General features: G+C 46.4%; 1 protein-coding gene across 2 annotated transcripts in view; it reads right to left on the bottom strand.

Moving 5' to 3' along the window:
• The window catches only part of MYO5B (myosin VB), a 289752-nt gene that overhangs the window by 71253 nt on the left and 197460 nt on the right, over positions 1–21039 (bottom strand). For both annotated transcript variants that reach the window (XM_072952259.1, XM_072952258.1), the window contains exons 11-14: positions 16057–16138; positions 15424–15564; positions 9666–9788; positions 8968–9051 (exon numbers count right to left, since the gene is read on the bottom strand). In XM_072952259.1, the coding sequence (XP_072808360.1) occupies positions 8968–9051; positions 9666–9788; positions 15424–15564; positions 16057–16138 (430 nt within the window). The remainder of the gene's footprint in view (positions 1–8967; positions 9052–9665; positions 9789–15423; positions 15565–16056; positions 16139–21039) is intronic.

Below are 21039 nucleotides of genomic sequence, written 5' to 3'. Positions count from 1 at the left end.
GGAGTAATATGCAGCATGAGAGCTCTTGGGCTTTTGGCTGCTTAAACCTTCCCAGAGTAGCTCCCCAGTACACACCCGAGAGGACGGGAAACACACGTCCACACGGAAACCTGATCCCCGGAGTCCAGAGCACCATTATTCACAATAGTCACAAAGCAGGAACAACCCAAATGTCCATCAACTGATGAATGGATGTGGTGAATACACACAATGGAGTATTATTCAGCAACATGAAGGAGTGAGGTCCTCATTCATGCTACAACATGCATGAACCTTGGCATGAACACGCCAAGTGGAAGAAGCTGGGCACAGAAGACCACATAGTGTGACTTCATTTATAGGAAATGTTCAGGGATCAGAAAGTAGTTTAGTGTTTGCCAGGGGCTCGGGGAGCAGGAAGGTGGAAGCACTGCTACTGGGGACAGAGTTTCTGTCCGGGGTAATGAAAATATTCTAGAATTTAGAGTGATGATAATTGTACAACTTGGTGAATATACTAAAACCATTGAAACCACTTTAAACGGGTGAATTTTTGGTATAAGAATTATATCTCAATTTAAAGAAAGGAAAGAAAAAAAGTAATTTTCCCAGACAATCTTACTTAACTTTCACCTACAAAGATGGGCAAAACTTAAAAAAAAAAATTAAATGTTTATGACTAAAAAAAAAAGAAAGAAAGAAAAAAGATGGGCAAAACTTCCTTCTCTTGTGGTGTGGTAGAAGGTAGCTATGGTCTAATAAAATTGTTTACATTTTTCCACACTTATTATTACTGGATCTTGTATTTAACTTTCTTGAGCCTTCTCTTCATCAATAAAATGAGAATAAGAATGTATCTGTTACGTGGTGTTGTTACGAGACTCAGTAGGAGGACTTGTTACTGCTGTGTGGCCCCGGGTGAGATCAGGCCATGCATGAGGTGCTGGTGGTGCGGTGAGTCCCAGTCTCAAAACACAGTCCTGCCAGCATCCCTTGGGGAAGTCAATGCTGGGGACAGAAGCAAGTGTTGTGAGGTCATGACCACAGGCCTGCCGGTGGGGAGGGAACAAAGGGAGCAGCAGGCCCCATGCTCTACCCCTGAGCCACTTCCAGCCCCAACAGAAGACAGCCTCACATGCCAGTGCCTCAGACTTCAGGCTCTGCCCCTTCCAATCCCCTGCACCTCTCTTCCTATAATCCCCAATAGATGCGTGTCTCCCATCTCCTACCAATTCTGAAGGTGCTAGTCTGTCTTCCAGGAGCTCCACAATCGGACCCCACTCACCCGCTCTCAGATAATACGTTTTAAAGCAATGAAGTTGATCACTTTGCTGTCCCGTAGACCACCACACTCATTATGCCCATCTCTACATCTCTGCTCACTGTTTTGCTTATCTGAAACACCCACTCCCTCTTCCTCTCTGCTCAACCCAAGAGCCCCATCTCTCAAGGTCCAGTCCTGCATCCTCCACGACCCTTTCCCAGATCACTCCATCCATGCGTGTCTGCCTCCCCCAGGCTCAGCCTGTGGCAACTGGGTCCCACCTGAGGTCTGTGCTGGGCCCTCCAGCCTCCTGGTCTTCCCCCTTGATGGAGGATGAGAGCTGAAGAGAGGACTAAAGGAGACAACCCATGGAAGTGTGGAGAAGAGTGCCTGGCATACAGTAAGCACTCAATTATGATCTAGTTTTATTATTTTTATTAGGGGGTATATACATGAAAAATCTTGTCTCCATTGTCAAACTAGGAAGTTGTATGCTGAACTGAAGAGGAAACAGAATCACAGAATTTAGATCTGCAAGAAACAAAGGTCAAGGCTCACCTTGCTGTGGCTGGTGAGGGAAGAGCGTGCAGGGAGAAGGGACCCACCAGAACCGCATCATGGCCCACATGCCCGGCAGCGGCAAAGGCTCAGCCGGGGCTGATAGTTAACGGCTGAGCCAGGGCTGGAGCCACTGACCCCGGCGCCCTCTCTGAAGACCTCTTCCCTGAGACTCAGCAGCTCCGCATTCCTCCAGCTCTCTGCCCACTTTTCTCACACTGTGCTCTTTTCCCACACTATCTCCCTGCATTTCTCTCCTCTGAGTTGCCATTTCCCAAAACTGCATCTTCACCACTGAACTGTTCTAACCCTCATCCCCTGGACGGTGTCATTCGTGGCTTCAACCATCACCTTCGATCCTGCCTCTCCAGGCCTGATCTTCTTCCACCACCATGACCCACGGTGCCAACTATCTGCTCACCATCTTCCTCCTTCCTCTGGGTGTTCCACTGGGAACTCCAAAGTCAGGATGGCCCAAACCACCCTCACCTGCTGGCTTCCCAGATTTAGATTACAGATCCGGCCATCACCCTTCTTCTTATCCCAGTCAATTACCAAGTTCTATTGGTAGTTAAGTTTCAGCAGCCCTTTCTTAATCAACCAGAATGCCACTGCCCAGGTTGAGGCCCACCTATGCCCTCCCCCTCCTGGATCACTGTAGTCACCGGCAAATTTGAGTGCCCACCTCCAGGCATTCCTTCATACAAATGCATTCTCCCCCACAGCCAGAGTTTCCCCTGAATGCAAACCATATCCAGTAACCCCTAGTTTACGCAGGGAGCCAGCTTCACACATATTAACTGAGAACAGGGGGAGGGGCAGGGACCGAGGGACTGGAGGAGCGGGAGAGGGGCAGTCCAGGACGGGGGCTTTGTAAACCAGTGCCAGGGAGCCAAGGCACATGTGAGAAAGGGCCAAGCACCCAGTCACAGTGGCGCCCAGAAATTTCCATAGGGAAAAAAATTAATGGGAGGCTGAAGCCAGGTTCATATTTTAAAGACAGTGATTCAGGCCGTCAAGTCAACAAAATACAATTATTCTAATTCATATACTTAAATGGACTTCCAAGATGTTTGAGTCTCTGGTAGAAGTTACCAACTACATGACTACAATGTTTGAGGGGTCTGATTTATAGAAACCATTAATAGTGGCTTTTTCTGTGAAAAAAATCTGTTAATTTCTAAGGTCAAGAGCATATATCAAAACCGCATGAGGAGAGTATCTTAAAATTTAAGCCCTTTTCTCTTGCTTCAATCAGAAAAGCTATGCCTTTTATTTATTTGCTATATTAAAGGACTTATTAGGACAGAAGAACAAAACATGAAAATTTCTCCTCAAGGCAGATTTTAATCTATATTGCCACTGGGCTAACATTTGGGAAAAAACACAACAAAGGTTTAGCCTGGAGAATCTGTATTTTATTTTAAAAGCTATGTTTTAGTTGTAGATCCCTGCTTTTGAGACTACATTTGGAAGTGGCTGGGTCTCTGGGATGGAGAGGGAGAGGAATTTGTTGGGACATGAAATCTAGGAAGGGGGGGCAGGCTTCACAACCTATTAAGAATTTGTATTTCTATGCTCAGTGAACACACAGGGACATTTAGTTTGACCACAGGACTGAAAGACCAAGAGGTACCATGTTCAACCCTGGGCTGTAGGCAACAGCAAGAGACTGGGCAAGAAACATGGATTACCGCCCCGGCCCACCCCCAGTCCACAAGCAGGGTAAAGGGGCTGGCCCACAGGGACCTCCGTGTCCCGGGAGTGCCCAAGTGTAAACAAACCCAAAGTCTCAACAAAAAGTAGTCACCATGCTCTTCTCTGACAGAGGATTCACGCAAAAGAACACATTTCTGAGTGAGAGAAAGCTGTTTTTTCTTTAACTGACTAACTCAGTTATGCTTTTAGAGCTATTAGAAAGTCTATTCATCAGCTGGCTGACCCATAAGGGAAGCACTACAATTCATCTTAGGGCAGCCCCAGGAAACAGGGTCCACCTGGGCCTTTCTAGAAATTTGCTCCCTTCAATCTTGAAAGCACTTCGATAATACCTGCAGACAAACCAGGCACTTCCCTGATACTGTTTGTCACTTATTTTCAAAGTGTCCATAGGTACTGGCTTTGGTGTTCTCTGCTATTCAAGTCTATATATAGATTTTAAAAGCCTGAGGTAGATCTATTTGAAAAGGAATTAAAAGAAATATGAAAACTTTCTAAAGACCACTTGACAGTTTCAGAAAAATGTCAATTACAGCTGTACACATAGTTGTTAGCTTGGAAATCACGACTATTCAGTTCTGTTCAGATGAATGTAAAATTTCTTTATATCAGACATGTGAAACTAAAACAAAATGCACGATAATAACCGTTTGATTGGAATCTCTTGCCTAGAATCTTATCTTTAAAAGCTCTGGCTGTAAACATAATAAAAAATACATTTTCTTTTCAATCAATTCTTTTACATGGTAAATATTGACCCTTTGGGAAAAATAATCTTGAACTTTTAGGTAAGAAATACTTTGTTTCAAACAGTTTTAAAGGGGATTTGGAGGAAAAGTCTTAGCACTTCACTTTTTTTAAAGAAGGAAAGAGGGGACTTTTCTGTATTGCAGAGGATGAGTGTATTGTTTTATTGACTAAAGTTCTCTCTTACATAGTTACCTATTTATTCTAAATATTGGTAGAGGCTTTTTAACTACCAGCACAAACTGATTTTAAACAGGAAGCACCCCCAAATCATTTAAAAGCAAATGTTACACAGTGTGTCTATTCAACAGCTGTTTTATATATATAAAAAAGTAAAAAAACATAAATGTATTTGCTCAAAATGGAATGTGTGTGTAACCTATAAGGAACCTAGCAGTGTGTAAAGCAATGGAACGTATACACAGTCATCCCTGATGAGTTGAAGTCGAGGGAGAAAGGAGATGGGGGCAGAGCATGTTTAGACTTTGTCTGAGCTACTTCATCCTGACTCCTGGATGCCAGGGATTGTCCCAGCCCAGGGGAGGCAGCTCAGGACCAATACGGTCTACCTGGCCTCTGGACTGTACCACTCTTGAGATCCCTTCTGCAGGGATGGCGTGGAGAGATGGCATCAGGACTGCCAGCAGAGGAACACGGCCCAGCACAGCCCTCGCTGCCCAGCACCTACTGGCATATACCCTGGACCCACTGCTCATCCCTCGGACAGACAGTGCTACCCTGGAATAGGATATCTCCAGAGGAAAAAATCCTCCTTTTGAGATCTTTCTTCCAGACTGATAAATTATTGCTTTTTACAATAAACATTAACAAGGGACCCCCCCATCTTTACTATCTAAAACAAATCAGTGTTAGTAACTTGAAGTCACATTGTAAAGAGGCATTTCTTTACTTAAGTCTCTATTTATAGCTCTCTGATAGCTGAGAAAGCAATTAGCTGTATTACAGCCTCTTAGGCAGTGTAACTGGCTTTACTAATTACATTCTCATTAACACCGTTTTATTTCACTGCTCTTGGTGGGAGTTCTTCAAACACCCCTTTGGCTGATAGGATACATGGGAGTCTTCCATCCCACGCAGCTTAATTATTCATGATGCTTTCTTAATTTTTTTTTATCAGAGCTGCCACACAAAAGAAAAAAGCTAACAGATCTCCCCATCTCAAAAATTTCTTCAAAAAAAACTGAATTCATATATAGGATGTAAGGTTTAACCATGCTTAGGGAGGAGAGAACCAATAAAAAAAACTGGGCGTTAACTTGATAACATAGAGCCTTTTATCTTTCCAGGTCTTTATTTTTCTCTTTGCTTTTAAATGCATCTTACATGAACCTTGTGGGACTGCCGTGAAAAAAATTTAAAGAAAATGATAGAGGCTCAGTAAACTATGAGCTTTAAAAATGCTACCATGACAGATGTTGCCATCTGTCCAAACGATTTAAAGCACATTTCCAATCACTCTCTGATTTGTAGCTGCAGTCTGTGTAGATCCTATCTGTAAGTGTTTTAGTGACCTAGTGCCCATCTTTGCTTTCCATCTTCTGGGATGTGTGAAACGGGCTGCAGTGGGTCCAGGGTGCAGCATTCTCAGCCCTTCTCGTGTGACGGTCTGTAGGCCTAGAAATCCCTCCTGGTTAATCTGAGTGCTGCTGGCCACCAGCACCACACCTCCGAGGGCTTGCTGCAATGGGGGCAGGAGGCACTGGCAACAAGGTCATTTTGGTTCTTTAGAAATGTTAAGTTGGTGGAGGGGAAGGCTAGGTTTGTGGCAGGTGGGCAGGGAAGGGAAGGGAGTCGGTACCTTTTAAAAGGAGATAACAGACGTATTTGACACCCCAATTTAGCAAAACTATAGACTTTTGAAGTGCACACTGTTTGACCCTTCAATTCCACTTCTAAAAATTTACCGACAGACATGACTATGCAAGTAAGCAAAGCAATAGGTAAAGGGCATTCTTTGCCGTATTATTTGAACTAGCAAAATACCAGCAGCTGTTCAAAATAAGAAAAAGAAAAGAAGTGGACATGTATTTATCTGGCAAGATAGCCAAGACATAATGGTAAGTGAAAAATTAGGGAGGACTACATAAAATAGAATCCATTTCGATCTTAAAAAGATGTACCAGTATGTTTTTATAATCAGAATGGGAATTCATGAAAAGATGGGTCAGGAGTGGGAGAGAATACTTTTTTTTTATGTATTTCCATACTATTTGAATTTTTATGAGCCTGTATTTCATTTCTAATAAAGATCCAGTACTCCCAACCTAAGATGATGCTCCTGTTTAGAAAACAGCCACACTGCAGGCCTGAGACTGCCATCTTTGGAAAGACCTGCTTACAAGGTTGACCCTTGGCTGGTGTCTGGAAACATGCTTTTCGGGGGGAGTTTTCCACAATCCCTGATAAGAATAGTTCACTGTGCCTGTTTATGCAAACAATATGGTTTATGCTGAACACATGCTTGCCTGTTGGGAGTCTGGAATTCTGGTATGTGCCAGGCAAAGGGTGCCCACATACCTGACTCCCAGTGGGAACCCTGGACACCTAGGCTCAGGCGAGCTGTCCTGGCGGACAGTTCACAGGTACTGTCATAACTCAATGCGGGAATTCAGCATTCAGTGCGACTCCCCTGGGGAGGACTCTGCAAGTCTGCACCTGGTTTCCCCTGGACTTGGCCCCATGCACCTTTTCCCTTTGCTTTGTATCCTTTTGTTGTAATAAATCACAGCTATGAGGATGACTGTCTGCTGAGTTCTCAGTCTTCCTAGCAAATGGTTCAATTTGGGGGTGATCTCAGGGACTCCCAGCACATCCCTATAACTTTTGTCCATATTATCCTGGTCGAGAATACCTTCTTTACCTTCACAGCATTACCAAAATTTATGATTAAACTGTGTATCTCTTCCCTAGACTCTAAGTTTCATGAGGTTAGCTATATGTACTTCTTATCCCTATAAACCACACAAACATTCAATAACGTTTATTAAATAAAGATAAGGAAAAACTCACTGACTAATCAAAGATGATCTGCTAGAGAGAGTGTGAGAGATTCCCTTTTAGATTCTGGGTTCCCTGAGAGACACTCAAATTAAGACAATAATCAATGGCAGAACCAAATTCTGCATTTAACGGAGCATCCCAGACTGTCTACCCGAGCCCCTCATTTTGTGCTCCTACCTGAAAGGAGAAATTTATAACAAGACAATAAAGTTTCTCAGCCCTCTAAGGCCACTGTCACACTTTCAGGAGATCACAGGCCTCTATCTTCTAAGACACACACGATGAGGAAACGTGCTCAAACCACCCACTTCTACTCTCTTCCTGTGGTGGTGTCTCTTTTCCTGTCCCCTTCCATCCTTGCCAAGAATGGAAAGTCACGTTAACCACCAGAGACTAGAGGGCTGAACACTTGGCAGGCTGAGGGGTTAATCTTGCACCCAACTCCAAAATGACATGCACATTTACCCAGAGCCAACTTGTCTCAGTGAAAACTAATTTCCTGATGTGCCAAATACCCGGAGATGACACTGGGCTGGGGTCTGCCCCAGGCCACCCACATGCTGGTTCTGACTCAGATCCTCCCAAACCCCTTGCTTTGGAGCCATGTGACTTAGTGGGGTTTACTTGCCTTTAGGTGTTTTGGTCCATTTTGCTGGGTGTATTCTCTCCTCACCCTACTGCATTCATCTAAAGCTTATCACAAGGAGAAATCAGTTTGCCTTCCTAGTGTTACCAGGCCCCTGCAGTGAGCTCAGCATCATTTGGTGGGGGAGAAAGCCTCCTAACTCCCAGAGAGTCCTTTTCTGGGTTTGCTGCGAAGGGCTGAAGCCAGCAGCGGCATCTGCATGGGTGCATCAGCGAGCAGGCTTCAGGTCGGGGGTGACCGTGCTTCCTCTGCCCACACCCCATCTCTTTCCAGTTACTGTATGTTTGTTCTTCTGCCCACTCATAGCCCACTAGAATGTAAACACCTAGGGGGTAGAATCGATCTCACTCGCCTTTGTACCACGCCGGTGTGTGTGGGGGCAGTGCCTCACAAGGCAGGTGCTTAATAAACCCTTGTTTAGGTGAATCGGTGCCTTGTTCCCTCTATCTATGGAATGGACACAACATTTGCTATCTTTCTGTTATGCTCATGAAAAGGAAATAACTGAAATTCTGCAGGTAAGAGAAGGTAACCATCCAAAATAGTCGATTTAAGTGTCCTTAAATCCTATTTTCTAATCCAATTAAGTTTTTGCCTATAGGGAGGTTCCAATCACTACTAAGCAGAAATTAAATGCACTCATTCTAGGGTTGGAAGCGTTTCAAGTGCTTTCACACCTGCTGGTCGGAAACGGAGGACAGGGGACCTAATGGGCGCCGGCAATGCTTTCTTCATGACACTCACCGCCGTCTCTCCTGACAGTCACCTCCTTTGTTGCTCCCACTACCACATCCTTCCATGAGCTGGTATCCTTCCCAGTCGCCTGTGCCATCCTTTGCTTTCTTCCCTCCCTCAGGCCGCCCTCAAGTGCCTTCAGACTGAAATTACCTACAAGCCCCTCGCCCCTCCCCACCCCAGCCCCCGCACGTCTCTGCCTTCCCGCACTCCGGGGTGGGCGGGTACCACCATGCCCCGCCCCGCCCCGCCCCACTGGCTGTGGACGCTCCGCCTCCCCGCTTCCCGCGCTCTTTACCTTGCTGGCCTTCAAGATGTTGATCTGTTCCTCATATACCGTGTCTCTGTTTTTCTCCAGAAAACCATCTGAAAGGTACTCCACCTGGGGTCGTGGCAGGAAACAGAAACAGTTAGTGCTCATTTCTGAGCAAGGACCGGCAACAGCTTCTGGAGTAGTTTCATCTCAAACATATACTGTTTTCTTAAGAGTCGTGAGTACATGGGAAACCCAAAGATGCTCTCATTTAAAATGCAAACCCAAGACGTGATCAGGATTTACGTAGAAGGAGCTGAGAAAAACCATATAGTATTAAAAAGGAGTTCTCATAAGATGGCGTTTAATCGAAAGCTTCCTCTGGGTGCTCTAAATGCAGCTTGTCAACCACACCCTAAATCTACTGAATTAGAACTTGCCTTTGAGCAAGACCCCAGGTGACTTGCATGCACAGGAAAATGTGTGAAGCACTGGGCTAGTGCACACAGAACTCAAATCCACACAGAGAAATTCTAAGTTTCCACCAGTGGCTGGGAAAGGAGCCATCTGATGAAGAAGCCACTCTTTCCTTTTCTTTCTCAAGCTCCAGGAGGGCAGACAAGTCCCCACCTAAGAGACTACAGGCCGCTTGAATTCAAAGGTTAGCTCCCTCTTGCCCAGGGACCCTGAGTCCACCTCAAGCGAGGCTCATGGAATGCAGAGCCCATCAAGAGGAGACCCACCTTATCTGCAAAGTGGACGACAATGAAGGCTGTGTTGGACATGCGGGGTTTCTGGAAGTGCTGGCTGCTAGAGTGCCGGTCATAGAGCTTCTGAGCCCAGTTCTGGTCAGTTCCTTTGGGGACCTGTGGATCCACACAACCAGGTGCTTTGTGAAGAGGAAAAAGGAAGCCAAGAGTCGAGGCAGAGTGATGGAGCTGATGTCGTGAGGCTGGATTCAGTGCCCAGACGTGGACCTAACTGGACATGGAAAGCAGGTGCAACTGTGGACACTTAGGATCCCACCTGTGTGCTCTCCACATACCCTGTGGGCTGGCTCCTGTGGCATCCACTCAGCCTCAAAGAACCTGCTGGTTGGCAGATGTTGGAAGAGTTGAGAGAGGATAAGGATGGAGGCCAAGGTCACAGAAGCAGGGTCACAACCCACAGGATAAATCTTTTTCCCCTTTGAGGGGGCAGTGACTTCAGTGCCATGAACACAACACATCCACCACCAGAGCCAAGCCTCCGCTCACTCCAGGCAACTCTGGCAGCAGGAGACGCACACTCTCTCTAAGCTCATCTAAATACCAGCGTCTGGGCTCAGTTCAAGTCCATCCTTTTCTCTGGAGCCTTTCCTGATTGCTCTTGATCTTATGCTGGAATTCCTCCAGTTTAGCTCTGACACACACACTGTCTAATATTGTTCATCATTTGGATTTTGTGCATTGTCTTTTCTCTATAAACTATAAGTAAGCTTGTAGGGTTTAAGAAGTCTGCCTTACTGCTTTATTCCTGCCCCTCAAAGAACTTAAAATTGGGTTCCAACCATGCCTTGGGTACTAAGTACCTAGTGGCTGATTTAAATTTAGAGATTTTACTATATTAAGAATTCTGAAGGACAGCCTCTTTCAATATCTTCAGAGATGGCCTCAAAAGTGAAAAAGCATCTTTCTTTATTCAAACACAACACAGAGTCACGGTAATCACCACTCAGATTATCAAAGATGACGGCACCTCTTCTGATGGGAAGATGCTCCCCCACGTCATCCTTAAGCATCACTGCACACAACCCTTTCTCAGTTACGGGCCACTAACTGGATGAGGTAGGGTTGAAGGTGACCCTGGCACTGGCCATTTAAAAGGGGCTTTGTTTAGTAAATTAATAAAACCTGTGCCATACGGAAAATGCTTACACACTTGAGAACAAATTTCTCAAAGACTTTGTAAGCAGATTTTTCTCAATATTCAGTTTAGCGTAACTAGTATTGAGTATCCAGCGCTAAGTACCATAGATTTTTAAAGAAAACCCTTTCTTAAAGCAGGCTATTAATTGTATTGGGCAGACAAAATAAAATGTATTTAATTCAGCATTTTAAAATATATTCTGTTTTATATTTCTCTCCAAGAATCCTGGCTTAGAAACACCAGGTACAGGAGAAGCAAGAGGCCAGCCTGGCCAGGCTGTCAGGAAGTGAGGCTGGAGGACAGGAACACAGTGGACCCAGGACTGGCAGAACCAGAGCAGACAGGACAGGAAGGGCCAGGCCATGAGGAAGAGCCCCATCCAGGTCAACTCTTACAGTTGTCAGTATCAAAATCATCTCATCTTGACGTTAGCAGACTCCATAATCCTACATATTCTCTGATTCAGACTTGCATCAAAGAGCAAAGGAGACTGAGAATGAAGGTTATGTGTATACATATTTCCTGACAAGGGTCAATCTCTCTTCTTATGCCCACCCTCGACTAAAAATAAGGGCTGGCAAGAATTCACAACAACTAAGAATCTCAGATAATACTAAGAAACTTACTGCCAGGCAGATTTCTATTCATTTTAGATGTATTAACTCATTTAATCCCCGCAATAATCCTGTGAGCTATGGACTATGGTTATACACATTTTACAGCTGAAGAAACTGAGACAGAGAGGTTAGGTAACTTGCCTGAGGTCACACAGCTGGGAAGTAGCAGAGCTGGGGTTCAAACCACGCCAGGCTGGCTCAGGAGCATGTGTTCCTTGCTATGACACTCTCCTGCCTGACAACAGTTTTAAAGGTAGCCACAGAGGCAGGGTTGGGTGGAAGGCACTCACTTCCAAAAATATTTACATAAAAGTAGATTTAAAACAGGCATAGGAGACAGAACGCCAATCTTGTATTATGATAAAATCTAGATTGTGGCTATCAGTAGCTCTAGAATATGCAGTGAATCAAATCCTTGAAAAAAAAAAAAAGAATCTATAAGTGGCTTCCTGCAAGCTTCCTTACTCTCCTCTCAAAATAATGTGCAGAGGGCACCGGACCAGGAGCCTGAACCCCAGCTCTGTCCTCGTCTAGCTGGGTACCGTCCCTCAGAGGTCTAGTCCCTCTGACCTGCTCTGCTGGCCACCGGTCACATCAAGAAGTGCAGGCCCCATCTATGTGAAATGTCCAGAATAGGCAAATCTAGAGAGAAAGGAAGTGGATGAGTGGTGGCCTATGGCTGTGGGGGGACGGAGAGTGACTGCAGATGAGGATGCTGTAAAATCGATTGTAGTGGTGATGGATGCCCAACTCTGAATATACTAAAACACACTGATTTGTATATTTTAAATATGTGAGCTCTGCTTACTCCAGTCTCTCTGTCCAACTGACCTTTCACCCGGTTGTCAGGGAGATTCGTCCAAAAATGAGGCCCACCCGATCACATCTCTCCCCTGCTTCACACCCTCCCAAAGACGTCTTCTCTGGGCAGGCAAGGCAGGCCTCCCATTCCCGGTGGTTCCTGCTTCCCACTCTCACCTGCCACCACCACGGGCTCCAGACAAATCGGACTATTTCAAGTTCTGCGAATGTGACATTCCCTTTGCCCAGAACACTGCCCCCTCCTGCAACCCCTGCTTACACAGCAGTGCTGGGGATGCTTTCTCCCGCCTAACATTCTCTTCTCAGTGTTTCCATTTCCCTGTTATCATGGGAGAGCATCTTGGGGGCATGCTGAGGGGCTAGGGGTCAGGTGGTTATGAGGGAACTCAGGGTTTATGGGGGGGATGAATGTGAGAAAGCCACCTCTCCTCCCACCCCTGCAGCCTTCAAACCTGTTCGCAAACAGTAGCCTCTTAGGCAGTGTGTTCAAAAACCACAAACCACTGGTCTTAACACAGAGTCAGCTCTCATGAGAGCAGGCGGGACCCAGGTAAGGAAACAGAAGGGTATTCAACCCCCACCACCTGCAGCCTGCTTTCATTCTGCTGCACATTTCATTCTCCTGATTCTTTCTCACTCTGCAGAGTCTACCTGAGCATGTCTGAGGCAGCTCCACATCCAACAGGATGGCTCCTGAGAAACGCCAAGCTGCCCAGTTGCGACCAACTCCATAGGAATCCTTAACCTGCTCAGGTCAGAGCCATGGGTGCTTCCAGAGGGCAGCAGGTTGCCTTAGTCTTTAAAGTCAGGTTTATTACACTATAAACTCCATACAGTAAAATGCACCCTATTTAAGGGTGTGGTGTCATGACTTTCGACAAAAGTGATAACTGTTGGTTTAAAATCCATCTGTTACTCGACGCTGTATCAGATCACACTCTGCATGCAGCCCGGCAGTCTCTCTGACTTGGTGTGCCCTGCCCTCGATGCTGCTTAGCTGTCACTCTGCTGCCCTTGGGCTACGGCCTAGGCCTCTTCCAGCCTGCTCTGGGACCTTGACCTCCGAACACAGGCCCTGGTCCCTACCCATAGCTGTCCACGGGCCCCAACCCCCCACTCAGGCCACACTCTTCCCAACACGATTCCGTCCCTCTTTACCCTTCTCTGGCTGGCAGGGAGATCCTTGCCTCCTCTCCTAAGGGGTTCCCTCTCAACACCAGACATACAGTAGGTGCATAATACATTCTGGGTGCCCAGCAGGAGTCTGAGTTAGATGCAATCTTAATCATCTAATTTTATACAGACCCAAACAGAAGGTTCCACAGAGCCTAAGGCAGAGACCATCCATATAGACACAGCTGGGTTTTATTTCCCCTTAGCTTCCTGGAAGTGAAGCAGGAAGTGTTCACTTGGTGGGAAGACTGAGAACTGGAAGGTCTGGGATCCCTACTGCTTCGGGAATATCCAGCGCTGGGGACGTTACTTTGAAAACTCCTGCGTACTTGCACCTTGGGCCTCCCTGCCACCACTGCCTGCTTTTCTACCACCCTGCTAAGCACCTGATCACCACTCCTGCAACCACCTGCTCCCCAGCCCTGCACTGCTCAGGGTCTCCCCACCCCAGCTCCAGCCCCACCCAGTGGCCTGGGTTCACCCTCTAGACAGCAGTCTGTGGTCTCTGTATCTGTGCACTGGGATGACTGTTCTCACTGTTGTGACTTGACATTCCTGGGACATGTTCCCTTGGGTAGTGGCACCTCTGAGAACCTCAAAACATGAGGCAAAACAAACCCACAAGTGGCCCAGGTTTGTCTATCAAAGGCAGGGTAAATCAATGAAAATCAGGCAGCTCCCCAATTTACAGAATCAATCCCCCGAGGCACCGAAGCGTTCCTGCAGAGGTGTACAAGCACCAACGGAGAGGCCAGGCCTCCGGGGCTGTGCTTTACAGTCAGCGCTCCATCACAGGGCCAGGCAGAGCAGGGCAGGACAAGCCGCCTGCCTCACATGCCCCTCAGAGCCTGGTACACACGACCCTGGCCTTCACCACTGGGTAGGGAGCGAGGAGCTGGAAGCCCCCAGGAGCCAGGGCCTGGGGAGCTTCGCTGGCTCAGCGGCCCAGAGCTGGGGTTGGACAGAGGATACTATGTCGTCTTTGGGTTGGTGGGTGTGGAGCTGGAGGAGAAGGTTACGGAGAGGATCACAAAAGAGACAAAAGGAAGGGGAGTGCGTTCCTCCTGAGCACTGGAAGGGAGCTGTTGGTAGTGGACACCAAACGAGAGAACGAGTGACTGGTGAACACCAGGAGGAGGCCCGAGGGCCTGGGCTGTGACTTCTGTCATTTAGCCAGTGCCACTCAAGGCAGGGACAATTGGGCTATCACCTTTACTACAACTCACAGGTGGGGCAAGACAAGGCACACACCTGCCACACTGAGGAGTCAGCCCTTCCTGGGTCTGACTCTGGATGAAGCCCTCAGATCTGAAAACATGCTGAAAGCCATCAGATAAAAGTGCTGTGGATTTCAGTGTGTTTTCACTTTGTCTTCCACTGCTTCATTAATTGTTCCTTTTCAGTTTCAATGGCAATGAAATGAAGAGAGTCCTTCTGGAAGGGAAATACTGGCTCTTCCCAAACCACCACGCCACAAGCCATCCTCTACAGGTAAGACACAGGAAACCAGAAGAGAAAAGCAACTGGCTTCTTCCCTTTCAGTAACAAGAACCACGTGGCTTCCACATCTTTTGATTAGCATTTCCAGCACTGCTGGAGTTGGGATGGCAAAGATGATCCTGGGCTCTTGACCCTCCCTCTCGGGAGAACTGTCTAGAAGATGGGGTCCTCTTGGCACCTAGGAGATCGGAAGCTCCAAATCCACATGACCACCACATCATGCCAATCCATAACACTCCGTCTCTGCCAAAGAGGCACATGTTCACCAGCGCAGCAATACCTGCCAGTCACGCTCAATGTGTTACCTTCTAGTACGCGGAATAGACACCAATGCTTCTCTTAGCAAACTAAAGGCCAACTAATCACAGGTGAAATTCCAGCTTTGAGAGCGCGCACGTTCCCCCGCACCACATGGGCATCCTCGGCCCCACACTCCAAGCCTGGAACTGAACTGATTCAGAGACAGCATCACCCGTTTTACCTTACATTCTTCATCCAACAGGTCCAGGATGCCCAGCTTAGCTTCTATGAGGTCGATACAAGGTTGGTTATCATAAAAATCAATCAAGGTCCAAGGGATCTGCTCCTTCATGTATTCCTCTTGCTCCAGCTTGAATACATGCTAGTGCAGGAAGTGAAAGGGCAAGGTTAGTGAACTGCAGACACACCTTAACATTCAACTCCCCTGAGCTTCGCCCACACAGGTCCTGAGTCCTAGCGGATGGTGCATCCTTGGCAGGAAAGGTTTGGGCACAAGGCACAGTCACAATGCAGAAAAGCAAAGCTCAGTTAGGTGATCCTCACTCCCATGTGAACCCCTCCCTAGGACACTAATAATCACCTGCGCTGTCATACCCCAACCAAGCGCAGGAAGCCTCACACCTGGCTTGCAATTACTCAGACACCCCAGAAGCTCAGGCTCAGAAGGAGCAGGAGTCAAAGGGGGAGGATCACTAACCCCCTAGACTCAGCTGCCCCGATTCAGACCTCCTTCTGTGCAGTGGGGAGCATCTGCCTAAAGCTGGGGCACCACCAGGAAACCAAGGTCAGGGCAGAGCTAGAGCCCCGTGACCCCTGTCCCCCATCCAACATCTCCAGATCCAGAAAAACCTACCGAGTTGAACTGTTGCTGGAGCTTCTCGTTCGCATAGTTGATACAAAACTGCTCAAAGCTGTTCACCTCAAATGTCTCAAACCTGCAGAATGGAAAGAGCAGAGGACAAAAAGAGACACGTCTCCTTGTACCAAAGGAACCACTAGGACTTCAGCAAGGCTGCCTGCATCCTCTGCTCCCACCCAGCTCCACCCTTAACTCCAGCACAGAAGTCCCATCTGCTCTTGTGCCCAGAGACCACTGTTGCAGGTATCAGCACGGCAAGAGTCCTATTAAATTAGGACAGTAAGAATGCATCTTTTCATAATGAGAAAAAGTACCAAAAGCAAGAAAATTTGGAAAAAGCAGGTGTGAAAAAGAAAGTCACCCGTGAGTCTATCGCTCCGACTAACCACCAGTTACACTGGGACATGTGGTCCATTTCCTCAGCAATTCTACATTTTTGGAGGAAAGTAGAATTATATATAAAATTATAGCGGTGCTTGTCATTTAACTTCCCATTTGGCATTTAACATCTCCCCGGGCCACTGTTCTGCCTCACGGACCAGTGCGTGGATCAGATGTGCTGCTTCTGGCCTCGGGACTGCACAGGTGCCCAGGTGAGGGGACACGTGGGACTAGAATGTAGTTGATGTCCCCCTTAAGTCTGGGAGGGAGTGTTCACCCCAGAGGGGACAGCTTTTTCCAATTCACACAAAGGCGCCCCCGGGCTGGCAGTGGCCCCCATGCAGATGAATCAGACTTTGACTGATAATCACCTATTGCAGGATATTTTGGGTTTTTCCCCACTTTTTAGCTGCTATCACTGCTGCGACAAATATTGTTCATACATATTTGGTTTTTTAAAAATTCTTTTTTTGAGAGGAGGTTATTTATTCATCTATTTTACTGGAGATTGAAACCAGGACCTTGTGCATGCTAAGCATGCACTCTACCACTGAGCTATAGCTTCCCGCTATGTACATATTTGAATTCATGATTTTCTTAGGATGCTATTCTAGAAGGAAAATTACCATCTCAGAGTTTGTCTTCCTAAATGGTAGCAGTAAATTCGCTTTCAGAAAGATGAGAACAATTTATGTTATCACCCCACCCCCACTTCCATCCCAACCAATGCAGCTTGTTCTCCTAATACTGGTTAATGATTTTTTTAAATTCATGTTTTACTTAGAGTTTATGTACAATAAGGTATGTCAATTTGAAGGGTATATTTCAATGAGGTTTTGATAAATATTACACTGCATGTGTTCACCACCACAGGTACAGAACATTTTTATCACCCCAATTGCCCCCAAAAGTTCCCTTGTGCTCCAATCAGGTCAGTACCCCCTGCCCCTCACTGTGACTGTTAATGCATCACAGCTCTTTGGTCAGTAACGTAGATTAACATTTAAAAATCTTTGATTACTTAATACATGAAAAATATTTTTGTTTGAATTTCACTTTCTTTGATCATTCACAGAGCTCGATATTTTTCTGCATGTGTGTACTAGTCATCTATATTTTGTGAATTGTCTGTGATTGCTGGTGAATTATTTGTTAGGTTTTAACTTTAAAAATGGACTTGTCTGAGCACTGTATACTTTAGAACGTCAGCACTGTCACCCGCTGCTCCACTGAAATGTCTGCAGTACTGCTCCATCACCACTGGGGAAGAGCTGGCACCTGCAGAGAGGAAGGCAGGTGAAGAGCTGAGGGCCAGACATGGTCCCACCTGCAGGCCTTGTCTGTTACACGTGAGGGGTTTGGATGTTACCATGAGCAATGAGGAGAATTTGAAGGATTTTAAATTAAGAAATGACAGCCAGACTTACATCTTAGAAATGCTGTGATTTGCAGGAATGCTGTGATGTGCAAGACTGAATGTAGGTCGAGTAAGGCAGTTATTACTGGAGTAATAATCTAGGAAAGATCCAATCAGGGCATGACTTAGGCTGGTGGTAACCAAGTAATGGAATGGTTCTAAAGACATTAAGGAAGGTACAAATGAGAGGATTTTAAATGACCAATGGGCTGTGCAGGTGAGATTCACTTGTACAACCGAATGGGTGTGGTAACCACCAATCTGGGAGCATTTGTAACAGCACCAGCAGCTTTAGCTGTAAGCGACTGGGGCCACCATGTACGCAGAGCAAGGCATCGAGCCCAGGGGATGAGAAGGGGCAGAAATCTAGGAGGAAGCGGTACCCTTTTCTTATTCACACAATGGGCTGACCGAGCTGGCGGGGGCCCTGTTAGTCAGCACCTGCTAAGGCTAGGCCCCCAAATGCTTCATGAGCTCTCATTTAATGCCCACAACAAACAAGGGTTGGGGTCTATTACTAATCCCATTCCACTGCTGGAGAAACTAACCTGCCCAAAGTCAGAGTCAGTAGACAGAAGAGCCAGTTTGAACCCAGAGAGTGATTTCTGAGACCACATTCTTAAGTGAGACAGGAATAAAAGGAGCATTTAAAAAAGGAGGAAGAGATGACTAGGAAGGGCTGTGGACAAGAGGATAACTTCCCAGAGGAGGAAGTGTCAGAGCACACGGAGAGTGGGAAGGCAGTAACATCTGTGAGGGACCTGGGCTGGGGGCACAGGCTTCAGCCTTCACACCTCCAGCCCTCTCACTCTTAGCATATGGACAACTGAATTTTCTGTCTTATATAAAATTATACCAGTCCTTCCAAGTAGATTGTTCTCCCTAACTATCACTCTCAAATAGAAATGTTGAAGCTGCCCCTAGTGGAGTTAGGGATGATGGTGGTGATGATGGTGGTGGTGGTGGTGGTGGAGAGGTAACATCCTATGCAGAGGACCAGCAAAAATAAATGCATCAGAAGTGCAACAGGGCCAGCTCAGTGCCCAGGAAGTATCAGGCTCTCTCCTCCCCTGTGCCCCCCCGCCACACACACACCAAGGTATAAGACAAGGAGAAGTGGGGAATCATTTTGAGATCAAAGGAGTCAACTGCTTGGAGACAACCACATTAAAGAACTGCCTTTCATCATACCCATGTCAGAGGAATAATTCTAGGTTAATAAAACACGATCAAAGATGCAAAGTCCAAGCTGGAGGCCCTCCAGACCATGCAGGAGGGAGGCACTGTGCCTGCCAGTCAGTACCTTGGACTGGAGTCCTCTCAGTCCAGATGACAGTCCTATCGACGGAGTTATGTCTCTCAGAGCCTCGTTTCCTCTCCCCACAATCCCAGTGCACCCCAAGAAAGGTTGCTGATGACAGCTAAACTCTAGAAGAAATTTAATTAATAAAACCCAGAGAGAAGATAAAAGAGCTACCCTAGCAACTGACCAGGTGATAGCAATTGCATGCGCTTCTGGAGCTTGTACTGAGCCCCACAGATAAAGGACTTCTTATCTCCCACTTCTCATTTTTTTTTAAAGGTTTACTTTGGTAGCGCTCCACAAAGAACATTCTCATTAATTTGAGGCGGTCTGAATTAGCTCATAATTTCCCTATTTCTAAGATATTATCTGGTAACGATTCCTTTGCCATCTAGTATAATTACCATAATGCCTGAGGGCCAAGGATGAATGAGGGGTTTGGGTAGCTTGGAAAATGTCTGAGATGACTGACCTCAGAAAGCCACAGATAAGGAGATAGGGCAACTTCTCCTCTACAATGAAATTATATTTGTAGTCATTCTTACCATCAATAGAGATGATTTTTTAAAATAAACACAATAGATCAGTTTATAGTTCACAACATTAAAACGTTACAAAGAAATTTATTCATGAGAGGGAGTTGGATTTCTTCTATAAAATCAATGTTGAGACTATTTAGGCCAGAATCCTTGGGTAGGAGGAAGGTCAAAACACAGAGTGAGACTTGATGCCAAGAGCTGAGCTCTTTACTCATGGTGGTACAATTATCATCCCTATTTTCAATGTTCTCCTATCTTCAAAACACAGTCAGAAGTAGACGATTCCCTTCTCATTCTACCCAACTTCAGGGTGGGGTAAGGGATACAAATGCCTCTATAAAAATAAGGCAGTGTCTGTGGGAAAGCGAAACTGCAATAAAAAGTAGTCAACCCATCACTTCTGGTTAATTATCAACCTCCAGGAAGCACTTACTCCAGAGCAGAGAAGCAAGGAGATGCTCTGAAGGCTGGGAAACAGTTCTTTCCCTGGAGCTTGGGTCAAAGGAACTAGAATTTCTTAGCTCAGCCTTGTCTTTCTATTTTACCAAGACCACTCTTACCAAAGGTGGGAGGAGGAGATATGCAATATAGGTCAGACACAGAGGGGGCTTCCAGGGAATGATCACTGAAAGTCAAGGAAGTCCTCTCAAGGTCTCTTTCCTTCCTGAGGCCCATGAAACCTCATGAGGGCACCATGCAGTCTGTTAGGGAGGCCAACCCTTTGGAACTCTTTACTGAACAATCTTGGGGTGCCAGCTGCACCTCAGGATGGCAGGACTGGAATTCTACACATGTACTTCTCTCTGTGCCTGGACGTGCCCACACAGGACTTGTCCTTCAGGGAGAGCAAGGTCCTAGGTATCACTCACGGGAGAGCAAGGTCCTAGGTATCGCTCACATCTCAAGGTCAGGAACAATTATTTTTCTGGAGGACCTAAGTCCATTCAGCTTGCAATGTGCTTCAATCCCAAGATCCTCTTCGTGCCTGGAAATTCCATGTGGGACAGGAAGATGCCCCCCATATGGTAACCCTCTCCCAGTCATCAGTCAACTGTCCCAAGAACTGTAAGGACTACAAAGAAGAGCAAGTCATGGACCTTGCCCAACAGAGCTATTAGGAAGGCAACAGGGAACCAGTACATGGAATCTCCCAAGGAATAGAGATTTTGTGTGTCCTAGGATTTTAAGAAGGGTGAGTTCATGAGGGTACTGGCATGGACAGAGAAAAATGGGACTTTATCTGAGCTTTAAGTGTATGTAGTGTATTTGGCTCCAGGTATGCTCCAAAGGGCTGCATCAGAGCAATTCTGGAGAGTTAAGCTTGACTTTAGAGCATT

Source organism: Vicugna pacos, chromosome 30 (genome assembly GCF_048564905.1).
Source record: "Vicugna pacos chromosome 30, VicPac4, whole genome shotgun sequence".
Classification (NCBI taxonomy): domain Eukaryota; kingdom Metazoa; phylum Chordata; class Mammalia; order Artiodactyla; family Camelidae; genus Vicugna; species Vicugna pacos.
This window is presented reverse-complemented; position numbering and strand designations above follow the sequence as displayed.